At 45.6% G+C, this 17,426-nt stretch overlaps 1 protein-coding gene across 1 annotated transcript in view; it reads right to left on the bottom strand.

The window, feature by feature from the left end:
- Nucleotides 1–17,426, bottom strand: part of zgc:63863 (uncharacterized protein LOC393372 homolog) — a 42,554-nt gene that overhangs the window by 7,150 nt on the left and 17,978 nt on the right. Inside the window, exons 6-7 of the mRNA XM_041883543.2 lie at nucleotides 13,930–14,071; nucleotides 12,417–12,601 (exon numbers count right to left, since the gene is read on the bottom strand). Coding sequence (XP_041739477.1) covers nucleotides 12,417–12,601; nucleotides 13,930–14,071 — 327 coding nt within the window. The remainder of the gene's footprint in view (nucleotides 1–12,416; nucleotides 12,602–13,929; nucleotides 14,072–17,426) is intronic.

Raw genomic sequence — 17,426 nt, forward strand, 5'->3', positions numbered from 1 at the left:
GCTAATTGCCTATAATTTCCACCTGTTGTCTATTCCATTTGCACAACAGCATGTGAAATGTATTGTCAATCAGTGTTGCTTCCTAAGTGGACAGTTTGATTTCATAGAAGTGTGATTGACTTGGAGTTACATTGTGTTGTTTAAGTGTTCCCTTTATTTTTTTTAGCAGTGTAATTGACCCCTCTGCAAAACATGACTTAGTACTTGGTGGCAAAACCCTTGTTGGCAATCACAGAGGTCAGACGTTTCTTGTAGTTGGCCACCAGGTTTGCACACATCTCAGGAGGGATTTTGTCCCACTCCTCTTTGCAGATCTTCTCCAAGTCATTAAGGTTTCGAGGCTGACGTTTGGCAACTCAAACCTTCAGCTCCCTCCACAGATTTTCTATGGGATTAAGGTCTGGAGACTGGCTAGGCCACTCCAGGACCTTAATGTGCTTCTTCTTGAGCCACTCCTTTGTTGCCTTGGCCATGTGTTTTGGGCCATTGTCATACTGGAATACCCATCCATGACCCATTTTCAATGCCCTGGCTGAGGGAAGGATGTTCTCACCCAAGATTTGACGGTACATGGCCCCGTCCATCGTCCCTTTGATGCGGTGAAGTTGTCCTGTGCCCTTAGCAGAAAAACACCCCCAAAGCATAATGTTTCCACCTCCATGTTTGACGGTGGGGATGGTGTTATTGGGGTCATAGGCCGCATTCCTCCTCCTCCAAACACGGCGAGTTGATGCCAAAGAGCTCGATTTTGGTCTCATCTGACCACAACACTTTCACCCAGTTCTCCTTTGAATCATTCAGATGTTCATTGGCAAACTTCAAATAGGCCTGTATATGTGCTTTCTTGAGCAGGGGGACCTTGCGGGCGCTGCAGGATTTCAGTCCTTCACGGCGTAGTGTATTACCAATTGTTTTCTTGGTGACTATGGTCCCAGCTGCCTTGAGATCATTGACAAGATCCTCCCGTGTAGTTCTGGGCTGATTCCTCATCGTTCTCATGATCATTGCAACTCCACGAGGTGAGATCTTGCATGGAGCCCCAGGCCGAGGGAGATTGACAGTTATTTTGTGTTTCTTCCATTTGCGAATAATCACACCAACTGTTGTCACCTTCTCACCAAGCTGCTTGGCGATGGTCTTGTAGCCCATTCCAGCCTTGTGTAGGTCTACAATCTTGTCCCTGACATCCTTGGAGAGCTCTTTGGTCTTGGCCATGGTGGAGAGTTTGGAATCTGATTGATTGATTGCTTTTTAACAAACTGAGATTAGGAGCAATCCCTTTAAGAGTGTGCTCCTAATCTCAGCTCGTTACCTGTATAAAAGACACCTGGGAGCCAGAAATCTTTCTGATTGAGAGGGGGTCAAATACTTATTTCCCTCATTAAAATGCAAATCAATTTATAACATGCGTTTTTCTGGATTTTGTTGTTGTTATTCTGTTTCTCACTGTTCAAATAAACCTACCATTAAAATTATAGACTGATAATTACTTTGTCAGTGGGCAAATGTACAAAATCAGCAGGGGATCAAATACTTTTTTCCCTCACTGTAGATAATATCCCCATAATCTAAAATATACATAAAATTGGCCTGGACAATTTCCTTCCTATTCACAAAAATCAGACATGCTTTGTTTATGTAAAAGAACCAACCTTGAACTTCAACTTCTTCACCAGCTCAGTGACATGGTTTTATAAATGACCGTTTGTCATCAAGCCAGAACCAAGATATTTGTAGAATGGAATTCAATCTGTGTACCATTGAAACTAGTCATTACAAATTCATTTAAATCTGGGTTATGGGACCTAGAAAAAAGCATGCGTTTTGTTTGCATTTAGCAGTAACTTTAAATCCAGTAGTGACCTCTGCAGTGTTTGAAAATCAGACTTCAAATGTGAAAAGGCTTGGCCAACTGATGGAGCAATGGAATACAACACAGTATCATCTGCATACAAATGAATATTATAATTGTTTTACAGCATTACCAATGTTATCTTGATAGATTGTAAAAAGTAGTGGGCCGAGTGACGAACCTTGGGGCACCCCTTTATGTACCTCAAGGAACTCAGATTTGATCCCATCTACCTTGATGACCTGAGTTCTGTCATTGAGATAATTATGAAACCATCAGCAAGCATCAGTACCCAACCCTTTCGAGGACAGCTTATTCAAAAGAATAACATGGTCTTGGTCTACAGTATCAAAAGCCTTTGACAAGTCTACAAACATGGCATCACAATTATTTCTATAATCCAAGGCATTTGCAATATAATTTAAAAACAAGCATGGTAGCCATAGTGGTGCTATGTTTAGGTCTTAATCTGGATTGAATAACATAAAGAATACAATTTACAGATAGAAAATAACGTAGCTGTTTGTTGACCAATGATTCTAGTATTTTCGCAAGGGAGCCTGGAAATGGGTCGATTGTTATCGAGATCACTACTATCCCCTCCCTTATGGAGTGGTAGCACAAAATATGCTTTCCACACTTTTGGAATATTTCCTGATACTAAAGTTAAAACATTTGTGTTACTGAGACAGCAATGAGGGGTGCAGCATACTTAAGCAAAGACGGGTCCAAATTGTCAGCCCATAATGACTTCTTGGTGTCAATAGCTAACAAGGCAGCAAGAACTTAAGTTTCTGTGAGTTGCCAAAAAGAAAAACCCTAACTACCATTTCCCAAGTCAGGTTGACTGATCATCCATTGAGACAACTGGAGGCTGTATGTGGGAAGAACAGTCAACTGACTGGCCAAGACCAGTATGACCACCATTTCTTTCAAATAGGAAACCAGCTGAGATAAAATGCTGATTAAAATAATCACAAATCTGAAAGTTTTCAGCAATGATGCAGGAGTCTAAAACTACTTGCTTAGGCAGGGAAGTAGAGGAATTACCCCCACTTCAGTGAATTAACGATTTTCCAGAATTTAGAGGGATCACTAACTGTCTGTCATAGCGCTAAGGAACTAGTTTGATTTGGCCTGTTTAGCCGAGGCAGTGCACAGATTTCTCAATTACCTAAATAGCTGCCAATCAGCTAACGAGACAGTTTGTCTAGCCTTGGCCCAGGCTTGATTTCTTATCAAGAGGTCTTTCAGGAGACTGAAAAGACTTGGCATGGGTCCTCAGATCCTCAAAAAATTCTACAGCTGCACCATCGAGAGCATCCTGACTGGTTGCATCACCGCCTGGTATGGCAACTGCCCGGCCTCCGACCGCAAGGCACTACAGAGGGTAGTGCGTACGGCCCAGTACATCACTGGGGCCAAACTTCCTGCCATCCAGGACCTCTATACCAGGCGGTGTCAGAGGAAGGCCCTCAAAATTGTCAAAGACTCAGCCACCCTAGTCATAGACTGTTCTCTCTGCTACCGCACGGCAAGCGGTACCGGAGCGCCAAGTCTAGGTCCAAAAGGCTTTTCAACAGCTTCTACCACCAAGCCATAAGACTCCTGAACAGCTAATCATGGCTACCCGGACTATTTGCACTATCCCCCCCACCCCATCTTTTTACGCTGCTGCTACTCTGTTAATTATTAATGCATAGTCACTTTAACTCTACCCACATGTACATATTACCTCAACTAGCCGGTGCCCCCGCACATGGACTCTGCACCGGTACCCCCCTGTACAGTGGGGAAAAAAAGTATTTAGTCAGCCACCAATTGTGCAAGTTCTCCCACTTAAAAAGATGAGAGAGGCCTGTCATTTTCATCATAGGTACACGTCAACTATGACAGACAAATTGAGATTTTTTTTCTCAGAAAATCACATTGTAGGATTTTAATGAATTTATTTGCAAATTATGGTGGAAAATAAGTATTTGGTCACCTACAAACAAGCAAGATTTCTGGCTCTCACAGACCTGTAACTTCTTCTTTAAGAGGCTCCTCTGTCCTCCACTCGTTACCTGTATTAATGGCACCTGTTTGAACTTGTTATCAGTATAAAAGACACCTGTCCACAACCTCAAACAGTCACACTCCAAACTCCACTATGGCCAAGACCAAAGAGCTGTCAAAGGACACCAGAAACAAAATTGTAGACCTGCACCAGGCTGGGAAGACTGAATCTGCAATAGGTAAGCAGCTTGGTTTGAAGAAATCAACTGTGGGAGCAATTATTAGGAAATGGAAGACATACAAGACCACTGATAATCTCCCTCGATCTGGGGCTCCACGCAAGATCTCACCCCGTGGGGTCAAAATGATCACAAGAACGGTGAGCAAAAATCCCAGAACCACACGGGGGGACCTAGTGAATGACCTGCAGAGAGCTGGGACCAAAGTAACAAAGCCTACATTTACATTTACATTTTAGTCATTTAGCAGACGCTCTTATCCAGAGCGACTTACAGGAGCAATTAGGGTTAAGTGCCTTGCTCAAGGGCACATTAACGTCATTTAGCAGACGCTCTTAGCCAGAGCGACTCACAAATTGGTGCGTTCACCCTATAGCCAGTGGGATAACCACTTTACAATTTGGGGGGGTTAGAAGGAACACTTTATCCTATCCCAGGTATTCCTTAAAGAGGTGGGGTTTCAAATGTCTCCGGAAGGTGGTGAGTGACTCCGCTGTCCTGGCGTCGTGAGGGAGCTTGTTCCACCATTGGGGTGCCAGAGCAGCGAACAGTTTTGACTGGGCTGAGCGGGAGCTATGCTTCCGCAGAGGAAGGGAGCCAGCAGGCCAGAGGTGGATGAACGCAATGCCCTCGTTTGGGTGTAGGGACTGATCAGAGCCTGAAGGTACAGAGGTGCCGTTCCCTCACTGCTCCATAGGCAAGCACCATGGTCTTGTAGCGGATGCGAGCTTCAACTGGAAGCCAGTGGAGTGTGCGGAGGAGGGGGTGACGTGAGAGAACTTGGGAAGGTTGAACACCAGACGGGCTGCGGCATTCTGGATGAGTTGTAGGGGTTTAATGGCACAGGCAGGGGAGGCCAGCCAACAGCGAGTTGCAGTAGTCCAGACGGGAGATGACAAGTGCCTGGATTAGGACCTGTGCCGCTTCCTGTAAGGCAGGGTCGTACTCTCCGAATGTTGTAGAGCATGAACCTGCAGGAGCGGGTCACCGCCTTGATGTTGGCGGAGAACGACAGGGTGTTGTCCAGGGTCACGCCTAGGCTCTTCGCACTCTGGGAGGAGGACACAGCGGAGTTGTCAACCGTGATGGCGAGATCATGGAACGGGCAGTCCTTCCCCGGGAGGAAGAGCAGCTCCGTCTTGCCAGGGTTCAGCTTGAGGTGGTGATCCGTCATCCATACTGATATGTCTGCCAGACATGCAGAGATGCGATTCGCCACCTGGTTATCAGAAGGGGGAAAGGAGAAGATTAGTTGTGTATCGTCAGCGTAGCAATGATAGGAAAGGCCATGTGAGGATATGACAGAGCCAAGTGACTTGGTGTATAGGGAGAAAAGGAGAGGGGCCTAGAACTGAGCCCTGGGGGACACCAGTGGTGAGAGCACGTGGTGCGGAGACAGCTTCTCGCCACGCCACTTGGTAGGAGCGACCGGTCAGGTAGGACGCAATCCAGGAGTGAGCCGCGCCGGAGATGCCCAGCTCGGAGAGGGTGGAGAGGAGGATCTGATGGTTCACAGTATCAAAGGCAGCAGACAGGTCTAGAAGGACAAGAGCAGAGGAGAGAGAGTTAGCTTTAGCAGTGCGGAGAGTCTCCGTGACACAGAGAAGAGCAGTCTCAGTTGAATGACCAGTCCTGAAACCTGATTGGTTTGGATCAAGAAGGTCATTCTGAGAGAGATAGCAGGAGAGTTGGCTAAAGACGGCACGCTCAATAGTTTTGGAAAGAAAAGAAAGAAGGGATACTGGTCTGTAGTTGTTGACATCAGTGGGGTCGAGTGTTGGTTTTTTTGAGAAGGGGAGCAACTCTCGCTCTCTTGAAGACGGAAGGGACATGGCCAGCGGTCAAGGATGAGTTGATCAGCGAGGTGAGGTAGGGGGAGAAGGTCACCGGAGATGGTCTGGAGAAGGGAGGAGGGGATGGGGTCAAGCGGGCAGGTTGTTGGGCGGCCTGCAGTCACAAGTCGCAGGATTTTATCTGGAGAGAGAGGGGAGAAAGAAGTCAAAGCATAGGGTAGGGCAGTGTGAGCAAGACCAGCAGTGTCATTAGACTTAACAAACGAGGATCGGATGTCGTCAACCTTCTTTTCAAAGTGGTTGACGAAGTCATCCACAGAGAGAGAGGAGGGGGGAGGGGGAGGATTCAGGAGGGAGGAAAATGTGGCAAAGAGCTTCCTAGGGTTGAGAGGCAGATGCTTGGAATTTAGAGTGGTAGAAGGTGGCCTTAGCAGCAGAAACAGATGAAGAAAATGTAGAGAGGAGGGAGTGAAAAGATGCCAGGTCGGCAGGGAGTTTAGTTTTCTTCCATTTCCGCTCCGCTGCCCGGAGCTCTGTTCTGTGAGCTCGCAATGGGTCATCAAGCCACGGAGCTGGAGGGGAGGACCGAGGCCGGCCGGGAGGATAGGGGACACAGAGAGTCAAAGGATGCAGAAAGGGAGGAGAGGAGGGTTGAGGAGGCAGAATCAGGAGATTGGAGGGAGAAGGATTGAGCAGAGGGAAGAGATGATAGGATGGAAGAGGAGAGAGTAGTGGGAGAGAGAGAGCGAAGGTTGCGGCGGCGCATTACCATCTGTGTAGGGGCAGAGTGAGTAGTGTGGGAGGAGAGCGAGAGAGAAAAGGAAACAAAGTAGTGGTCGGAGACATGGAGGGGAGTTGCAGTGAGATTAGTAGAGGAGCAGCATCTAGTGAAGATGAGGTCAAGCGTATTGCCTGCCTTGTGAGTAGGGGGGACGGTGAGAGGGTGAGGTCAAAGAGGAGAGGAGTGGAAAGAAGGAGGCAGAGAGAAATGAGTCAAATGTGGACATAGGGAGGTTGAAATCCCCCAAAACTGTGAGGGGTGAGCCATCCTCAGGGAAGGAACTTATCAAGGCGTCAAGCTCATTGATGAACTCTCCAAGGGAACCTGGAGGGCGATAGATGACAAGGATATTAAGCTTAAATGGGCTAGTGACTGTGACAGCATGGAATTCAAATGAGGAGATAGACAGATGGGTTAGGGGAAAAATTGAGAATGTCCACTTGGGAGAGATGAGGATTCCTGTACCACCACCCCTCTGACCAGATGCTCTCGGGGTATGCGAGAACACATGGTCAGACGAGGAGAGAGCAGTAGGAGTAGCAGTGTTTTCAGTGGTGATCCATGTTTCCGTCAGCGCCAGGAAGTCGAGGGACTGGAGGTTGGCATAGGCTGGGATGAAGTCAGCTTTGTTGGCAGCAGAACGGCAGTTCCAGAGGCTGCCTGCGACCTGGAACTCCACGTGGGTGGTGCGTGCAGGGACCACCAGGTTAGAGAGGCAGCAGCCACGCGGTGTGGTGCGTTTGTGTAGCCTGTGCAGAGAGGAGAGAACAGGGATAGGCAGAGGCATAGTTGACAGGCTGTAGCAAATGGCTACAAAAATGCAGAGGAGATCGGAATGAAATGAGCTAAGCATCTGGGAGCGGAGAGAGCAGGGCCTCCCTCACCAAAACGTCTACCTCAGAAACTAAAATTGTTTCACTGAACCACCCGAACAAAAACTCTCCCAACTTCCGCCTTTAGAAATCAGAATTGTTGTGAACCACAGCGGTTCAATGTTTAAAGGAATAGACTCAACCCACTTTATTCAGCTAGCCAACTATGACACCATAGCTAACTAGCAAGCTAGCATCCAATAACAATAACACACCGTTTAGCACCAACACTTGGTCACAACAAACCACCAATAGTGTGATAACACACTAAACAGATCATTCGTGTCTGTGTCAAGTTCCTTTCATGACGCAGCAATGATTAGACGTTGGCTAGCTAGGACAAGTATATTGTATTTAGCTACTACCGTACAGTTAGCTAGTCGTGTTGGGTAGCTAGCAATGGCCACTGTGTTGACTTTGTTTGAAGAACGGCTAGCTAGCTAGCTTCGTGCTACACCCGGCACACAATGGCTATTGTGTTGACTCTGACTCTGTTCGAAAAAAAACGGCTAGGTAGCTCGCTTCGTGCTACAGCCGGCACTGCCAAGACACAGTAACTACACACAACAACCCACGCCGTAGCTAACTTGCAAGCTAGCATCCATTAACACACAATTTAGCATCAATACTTGGTTACAACAAACTGCCAAGAGTGTGTTAGCACACTAAACAGATAATTCAAGTCCGTGTCTAGTTCCTTTCATAACGCATAACGCAGCAAAAAATTAAACGTTGGCTAGCACTACATTAACATTGGAACCAGCTCTCCAGCGTTGCTAATCGTTACCAGTAGCTACCCGCTAGCTAGCTAGCCTCGTGCTTCGATACTAACCTACAATTACCTACGGAAACCTACAATAACAACAATACTAACCTATAATAAATACAATACCTAACTACAGCTAACTACCTACCTACGATCTAATACATGGTTAAGCTTTACTCAACACCATATGAGAAGCTTACCTCCAGCTTACCTCCTGCTTACCTAAAGATCCCTTATTTGAGGTATGGTGTTCCCATCAGTAACACACTACGCCGCCAGGGACTCAAATCCTGCAGTGCCAGACGTCCTGCAGTGCCAGACGTGTCCCCCTGCTTAAGCCAGTACATGTCCAGGCCCGTCTGAAGTTTGCTAGAGTGCATTTGGATGATCCAGAAGAGGTTTGGGAGAATGTCATATGGTCAGATGAAACCAAAATAGAACTTTTTGGTAAAAACTCAACTCGTCGTGTTTGGGGGACAAAGAATGCTGAGTTGCATCCCAAGAACACCATACCTACTGTGAAGCATGGGGGTGGAAACATCATGCTTTGGGGCTGTTTTTCTGCAAAGGGACCAGGACGACTGATCCGTGTAAAGGAAAGAATGAATGGGGCCATGTATCGTGAGATTTTGAGTGAAAACCTCCTTCCATCAGCAAGGGCATTGAAGATGAAACGTGGCTGGGTCTTTCAGCATGACAATGATCCCAAACACACCGCCCGGGCAACGAAGGAGTGGCTTCGTAAGAAGCATTTCAAGGTCCTGGAGTGGCCTAGCCAGTCTCCAGATCTCAACCCCATAGAAAATCTTTGGAGGGAGTTGAAAGTCCGTGTTGCCCAGCGACTGCCCCAAAACATCACTGCTCTAGAGGAGATCTGCATGGAGGAATGGGCCAAAATACCAGCAACAGTGTGTGAAAACCTTGTGAAGACTTACAGAAAACGTTTGACCTGTGTCATTGCCAACAAAGTATTGAGAAACTTTTGTTATTGACCAAATACTTATTTTCCACCATAATTTGCAAATAAATTCATTAAAAATCCTACAATGTGATTTTCAGGATTTTTTTTCTCATTTTGTCTGTCATAGTTGACGTGTACCTATGATGAAAATTACAGGCCTCTCTCATCTTTTTAAGTGGGAGAACTTGCACAATTGGTGGCTGACTAAATACTTTTTTCCCCCACTGTATATAGCCTCCCTACTTTTATTTTATTTTACTTCTTCTCTTTTTTTCTCAACACTTTTTTGTTGTTGTTTTATTTTACATTTTTATGAAAAAATAAATGCATTGTTGGTTAAGACCTGTAAGTAAGCATTTCACAGTAATGTATTCGGCGCATGTGGCAAATAAAATGTGATTTGATTTGAGTACAGGAGAGTACCATGGATTAGTTCGGTTTTTGACTCTGAGTCGCTTGAAAGGGGCATGTTTATCTGCTAGAGAGGTAAAAATGGATGAGAAAAATTCAACCTTCAAGAGGTTAACACACTGACTTGTTCACCAACATCCATTGCCTTTGCGTATGAAGCCCCTGTTTTTAGGCTGAGTATGAGAGAGGAAGGAAAAATGAGTGCAGAGGCATTTGTTCGTTTCTCGTCTGAGGGAGCACTTTCAGAGGTGATTGTGCACAAGGTCTAACTGGCTAATCCGTTTCCAACGCCTCTGTGCTTCCCAGCATGCTCGCTGTCCCTGCACAGAAACCGCCACTGAGCCAGCCCCCACTCCAACCCCCCACCGCCTGGCCCACAGCTCAAAGATGTGCCTGAGGTGATATCACAGTCCTGCTGGGCCAGCCACCTCACACACCAAACCCAACTAGCCAGCCAACCAACCGCTGCTGGAGGAGCTGATGCACTGGGTGGGTTACAGGTGGCGGCTTCTGCAGTACGGAAGTGGAATATTCTGTTTTTAGGGGGTTTCACTCTGTTGATTAGATTTGATTGTGATACATCACAATGTTTCTTAATCCTAAAAAAATCACTGAAAAGGCCTGAAAAGAAGATGATATTAAAAAGAAAACCTGTAAGAGATCCAACATGTATTTTAAATCTCCTCCAAAGCACATAGGCCTACAACTATGAGCAGATTGGGGGAAAAGAGCCTGCAGCACGGGGGGGTGTATCCATTGTGAAGAACATTTGGGGGTCACCCTCACCGCCATTCCCCTGCCTCTTGAGGGAAACCACTACATTGCTAAATTTTCCCCATTGCAGCCCACTCTAAGGTCAGTCAGACAAATAGAGCCAGAAGCCAGGGGTTGGAGTGCGGTGAGGGCTGCTCATCTCATCTCTGTCTTGAGAACAATACAGGAGGCTATGTACCCCCCCTTTCCTCGGAGGCCACAGATGCTTAAAAGGGGGAGGATGGGGGGGGTCTGCATGCTAAATCAGACAGCCCATTAATTACCTAGGGACGAGGCTTATTTATTAGGTAGCACAAGGGGCCTCCAATGCCGTGGTGTGACGAGTGTGACATTCAAAAGAGGAGAAGACACCCCAAACTCAGAGCCACCGACTACTAACAACCCCATCTCTCTAGACAACCTTTTCTGACAAGAGACAGGCAATTGCAGGTAGCGAGAGAATCAGAAAAGCTGTCAGATCTAAAATGAACCAGATTTCTGTCCAATTTAGATGACATTTCTCCTTAGGAAGGAGACATGAATAGAGGGAGAACAACATTGCTCTTGTGGGCAAGGTAAAGGTACTCATAACCTCCCACTGGTGTTGATAGCATCATAAAGGTGAGCCTAGCAGCCTACCTGTAAAAAAAAAAGTATATTCAAAAAACGCCAGAATCTGCAGGCTCAATCTCGCAGACTGACAGATAGCGTTTACATACAAAGGGCTGGGATGCAGACAGGCAGGACTGAACGTCAGCCACATCACAATAGACACTAAGGAGGAAGAGGATCAGCTCCAGCAGCAGGGAGTCACTGTGGTGTGGGCTGGGGGACTTGCTGCTCAACAGCCCCACCTGCTGGACATGTGGAAAAACAAATCCCAGAGGACCACAAGAGTGCTTTACATTTACATTTACATTTACGTCATTTAGCAGACGCTCTTATCCAGAGCGACTTACAGTTTGTGAGTGCATACATTATTTTTACATACTGGCCCCCCTTGGGAATCAAACCCACAACCCTGGCATTGCAAACACCATGCTCTACCAACTGAGCTACATCCCTTTACGCTGCTCTACCTGCTCTGCTCTGCTCTGCTCTGCTCTGCTCTGCTCTGCTCTGAACAAAGTTGGATCTACTGCTAATACTACAGAGAGGACTATCTCTCCTCACATTCCCTGTTTCAGGCCAGTTCAGACTAGAAGCTGATTGTTGGATATTTGAATAAAATGTATGTTGTAGTTTACTGGAGGGGTATTCAAATCTTACCCTACAAGGTCCGGAGTACTGCTGCTTTTCTGTTCTACCTGATAATTAATTGCACCCAACTGTCCTGGTGTCCCAGGTCTAAATCAGTCCCTGATTACATGCTAACACACGCACTCTACACGCACACATTTTAATATTGTTATTTTGCAGTATTGTTGATTTTGTATTGTAAATATGTTATGGTAGAGTAGTGTGTAATAAGGTGTTGTGTTATGTATTGTTTTATTGTATGTAAATTGTGGTTAGACCCCAGGAAGAGTAGCTGCTGCCTTGGCAGCCGCTAATGGGGATCCGTAATAAATACAAATACAAAATTAGAGGGGAACTATGAAAAAAGCAGTGGAACTGGTTTCGAGATCCAGAGTTGAGTTTGAGGGGTCTAGAGGATCCATGGCCAGGCCTGCATAGTAAAAGACCCATCCTTTGCAGAAGACAGAACCCCCTGCTGTGGCTACACTGCAGATAATGTTACACTGTCTACAAGCCCAATCTAACTGTGCTACATTCTCTTCCATGTAATATCTCCTCCTCCTGTATTATGTGACTGGCATGGTCCACATATCCTCATGTTCTGATGTAACAGCAGCCTCTGTTCTTTAGCTCACAAGTCCTCCTGGCAACAGTAGTCACAACACTGGATTTAGTTGAAGCACAGTAACCCCCCCCCCCCTATAAGGTAAAGGGTATGGTAAGTTATACAGGGAGACCCTGACCCTCTCACCTCTTGCGGGACTGCAGAGCAGCTCGCTTGGCCAGCAGGGAGGGAGGGTAGAGGGTGAAGAGGCAGTGGGCCTGGGTGATGAGCTCCTCGTAGGGCAGGTCCTGGGGGATCTGGGACAGGAGGTGGTGCACCATGGCCATGTCACACTCGGTTTGCTTCACCTCCTTCTCCCTGTGCAGGACGATCTATAAACGAGACAGAATATTAGCAGGTTATTATATTAGCTTTGTCCCATTCAACCATTCAGTAGAGTAGTTACAGTTCGTCTAGCTACACTCTTTTGCTAACTGTTGAAGATATGCCTCAACATCCTTAATTAAGACATTTTAAATCGACATACATAGTAGACCAACCTACCAATTATATATTTGTTTAAATACACTTGTCTTTTCCTACCAGCACTGACTTTGAAGATAAGTACTTTATTGAGGGAAAATGTACTTGCTACGACTGTGATATCTGGTTGTCTCAAGATGAGTGCACTAATTGTAGTCGCTCTGTATAAGAGAGTCTGCTAAATGACTCAAATGTAAATCTACCATCTACCTCAGCAGACTCATACCCCAGACTCTTTTCTGTTCCAGGAGATGCGCGGTGAGTAACGGTTCAGGGTTGTGGCCCAGTGAGTAACGATTCAGGGTTTTGGCCCGGTGAGTAGCGGTATTGGGTTTTGGCTCGGCGCAGACTGAAAGGGTTAAGCCTCCCTGTGTCTAGTAACATAAGAGGCAGGATGAACTACATTTCCTGACTGCCTTGTTATCCCGACTTCAAAAGGCCTCAGCCCCCTTTGGTTTGTGTGCAGCTCCAGTATCTAGCAGGGGATAGGCTTATGGAAGGAGAAGAAAGGGGCCATTTAAAGCAATCTAGCACAAACACAGCCAGTCCTCCACACCAAACCTCTGGTGAGTTCATTAGAGTTGTTTAATTAACTGGTCTAGCTACAACAAAGTGCCCTGGATTCCTGTGTGTGTGTGTGTGTGTGTGTGTGTGTGTGTGTGTGTGTGTGTGGTGTGGTGCATGTAAGAAAAGAGAAATCCTTGCCTATTTTTTTTTCCTTCCCGTTGCCAAGTAGTCACAAAACAACTCCATTTACAAAGGGCCGAGCGAGAAACATACGTTTGAAGTTTGGCGAGATATCGTTTCCCCAATACCATCTAATAAGCACTTAGTTGAATGTGCAGACTAATGAGTGTTTTCTTGTTCATTAGCAACTACTGTACAACAAATAAGAATGCATCTCTGAATTCCCTTCAGATTGTAAAATGCCCAAATTACTGTCGCTCACTTATAAAACAATACACACTGCCCCCATAAAATAATTATGTCCAGCAGACAACTTGGAAGCAGATGGCGAGATGCACTGAAAAAAATGATTTTAGGTACAGAGTAAGGCACAAGACATTTCCATTCCTTACAAAATGGACAATAACCTAGCTATTCTATTCTAGTATTTTTATTCTATATTACTCTATTCTATAAACAGAGAGGTCACAGTTTAAATATTGGTTCTTACCACGGCAGCGAAGTAGATGGCCATGAGTGGGTGTGAAGCCAGGAAGAAGTCATAGAGCCTGAGGACGTGACGGAACTCAGACAGGACGTGGCCGTACCATGTGATGAGCCAGCTCAGAGCAAAGATGGTTCCCACCTCGGCCCTGCAACACATATGAACAAGTTAGTCAGTTATTATTATTGTATGTGTTTGTTTATAGGATAGGACAGAGGTAGAGATAGAGGAGAGAGTGTGCTGAAATAACAGTGGGCCGTATTCAAACCCATACTGCAGCAATATATGAGATCTGGAGGCAGCGGCTTAGACCTCTTGACCACCCTATGCCATTATGAACAAGTTAAGTCAAATTTGATTTAAAGTGCTTCGTCACAGAGTCTCCATACACTTTACAGAGGGAATAAACAGCAGCAACAACATTGTTTAACCCCTCATTATCAAGAGCAACAGCTCATTTTTACACTGGCTAATTAAAATACACCAGTTGATATCCCACTAGTTGATGTACAGTAAACCAAATCTCCTTATTCTGTGATGATTACCTCAGGACAGCCCACCACTTAACCTGCATTAGCCTGCAAAGTGGGCAATGCAAGTCTGAGAGAAATGTGTGAATATATCAAGGGCTACGAGTACGTCCCATACGGCTCTCGTTAAAAGTAGTGCACTATATAGGGAATAGGGTGCCATTTGGGACACAGCCAAGTTATGCTTATGCCAGTTCCTGTGAGTAAGGACGGACACACACTGATGATGAAATTATAGAATACGGAGAACCCAGTTCTAAAGGCAAGGCATTAGCCATGGTTCACTACAGAACCCCTTTGGACTGCAGCGCTTAATGCAGCTCTATTTTAGAAGCCGAAAATGTGTTATTATTATTATTATTATTACATCCATAGGCAACTCTATAGCTAACTGAACATTTAGGACGGCAACCACAACAGCAACAGTCATTGTGTTGTCAAATGACTTGCCTTTGTAAAATTTCAATTTTGTTAAAATTAAGTAGGGCCTATTTGTAAAAAAACGAGGCTATTTAACCGTTCTAGCGTCCAATACTTTCATGAACATTTCCTCAGCAGTCTTGAGGTAGCCTAAAAGCAGTGGCCGCAGCAGCAGCAGGGCCAGACAGTGCAACATCATTCAACCTGTGAGCTTCCATCTCCTTGGCTCTGTCTCAAATAGTACCCTATGCTCTATATAGTGCACTACTTCCAAGATGCACCCCTATTCAATATTTATCACTAGCCCTCGTATTCTCTACATTTTAGATGGTGCCACTATCAAGAATAACTTTTTCTATCAAGGACTAGGGAGGCACTGCACGCAACAGAGAAAGAAAGAGAGAGATGGAGAGAGTGTGAGAGAGAGAGGGAGAGACTCAAGACTAGAGACAGAGAGAAAGAGAAGGAAATAGACAAGCAATCAAGACTAGAGGTTTACAGTGAGGGAAAAAAGTATTTGATCCCCTGCTGATTTTGTACGTTTGCCCAATGACAAAGACATGATCAGTCTATAATTTTAATGGTAGGTTTATTTGAACAGTGAGAGACAGAATAACAACAAAAAAATTCAGAAAAACGCATGTCAAAAATGTTATAAATTGATTTGCATTTTAATGAGGGAAATAAGTATTTGACCCCTCTGCAAAACATGACTTGGCAAAACCCTTGTTGGCAATCACAGAGGTCAGACATTTCTTGTAGTTGGCCACCAGGTTTGCACACATCTCAGGAGGGATTTTGTTCCACTCCTCTTTGCAGATCTTCTCCAAGTCATTAAGGTTTCCAGGCTAACGCTTGGCAACTCAAACCTTCAGCTCCCTCCACAGATTTTCTATGGGATTAAGGTCTGGAGACTGGCTAGGCCACTCCAGGACCTTAATGTGCTTCTTCTTGAGCCACTCCTTTGTTGCCTTGGCCGTGTGTTTTGGGTCATTGTCATGCTGGAATACCCATCCACGACCCATTTTCAATGCCCTGGCTGAGGGAAGGAGGTTCTCACCCAAGATTTGACGGTACATGGCCCCGTCCATCGTCCCTTTGATGCGGTGAAGTTGTCCTGTCCCCTTAGCAGAAAAACACCCCCAAAGCATAATGTTTCCACCTCCATGTTTGACGGTGGGGATGGTGTTCTTGGGGTCATAGGCAGCATTCCTCCTCCTCCAAACACGGCGAGTTGAGTTGATGCCAAAGAGCTCGATTTTGGTCTCATCTGATCTCAACACTTTCACCCAGTTCTCCTCTGAATCATTCAGATGTTCATTGGCAAACTTCAGACGGCCCTGTATATGTGCTTTCTTGAGCAGGGGGACCTTGCGGGCGCTGCAGGATTTCAGTCCTTCACGGCGTAGTGTGTTACCAATTGTTTTCTTGGTGACTATGGTCCCAGCTGCCTTGAGATCATTGACTAGATCCTCCCGTGTAGTTCTGGGCTGATTCCTCACCGTTCTCATGATCATTGCAACTCCACGAGGTGAGATCTTGCATGGAGCCCCATGCCGAGGGAGATTGACAGGTCTTTTGTGTTTCTTCCATTTGCAAATAATCGCACCAACTGTTGCCACCTTCTCACCAAGCTGCTTGGCGATGGTCTGTGGCCCATTCCAGCCTTGTGTAGGTCTACAATCTTGTCCCTGACATCCTTGGAGAGCTCTTTGGTCTTGGCCATGGTGGAGAGTTTGGAATCTGATTGATTGATTGCTTCTGTGGACAGGTGTCTTTTATTCAGGTAACAAACTGAGATTAGGAGCACTCCCTTTAAGAGTGTGCTCCTAATCTCAGCTCGTTACCTGTATAAAAGACACCTAGGAGCCAGAAATCTTTCTGATTGAGAGGGGGTCAAATACTTATTTCCCTCATTAAAATGCAAATCAATTTATAACATTTTTGACATGCGTTTTTCTGGATTATTTTGTTGTTATTCTGTCTCTCACTGTTCAAATAAACCTACCATTAAAATTATAGACTGATCATTTCTTTGTCAGTGGGCAAACGTACAAAATAAGCAGGGGATCAAATACTTTTTTCCCCTCACTGTATGTGCTACAGCTTACCCCATAACATTCCAACACAACACACACCCAGAACACAGTGTAAATACGACTAGGAGAATATCTAATACCATGGTAGTGTGTTTTAGTACACCACACACAATGCTGGGGTTTTAGAGGGATATAGTCACACAACTTTGACGAACAGTAAAATAAAACACTGCTTCAGCTCGAGTCAAAATATTGTTTGTCTGCTGCGTTCCATTTCTCCTCGGAGATGGATGAAAAACATGTCTAGCGTGTAAAAAGAAAGACCTCAACCATGCTAATAGTGACTTGTCAGTGCAGCAATCATATTGATGTGGAGAAAACCTTAAGATGGTTGACAATCAAGAGCCAATGTGACATTGAAAAAAAACAGAGAACACAGTGACAGCACAGTGGAAGGCTGTGGAATCCTTTGACTGCCTGACAGTTAGCTGTGGAGACAGGAAACCAGGGCCCG

The sequence above is a fragment of the Coregonus clupeaformis genome, chromosome 8 (assembly GCF_020615455.1).
Source record: "Coregonus clupeaformis isolate EN_2021a chromosome 8, ASM2061545v1, whole genome shotgun sequence".
Classification (NCBI taxonomy): Eukaryota; Metazoa; Chordata; class Actinopteri; order Salmoniformes; family Salmonidae; genus Coregonus; species Coregonus clupeaformis.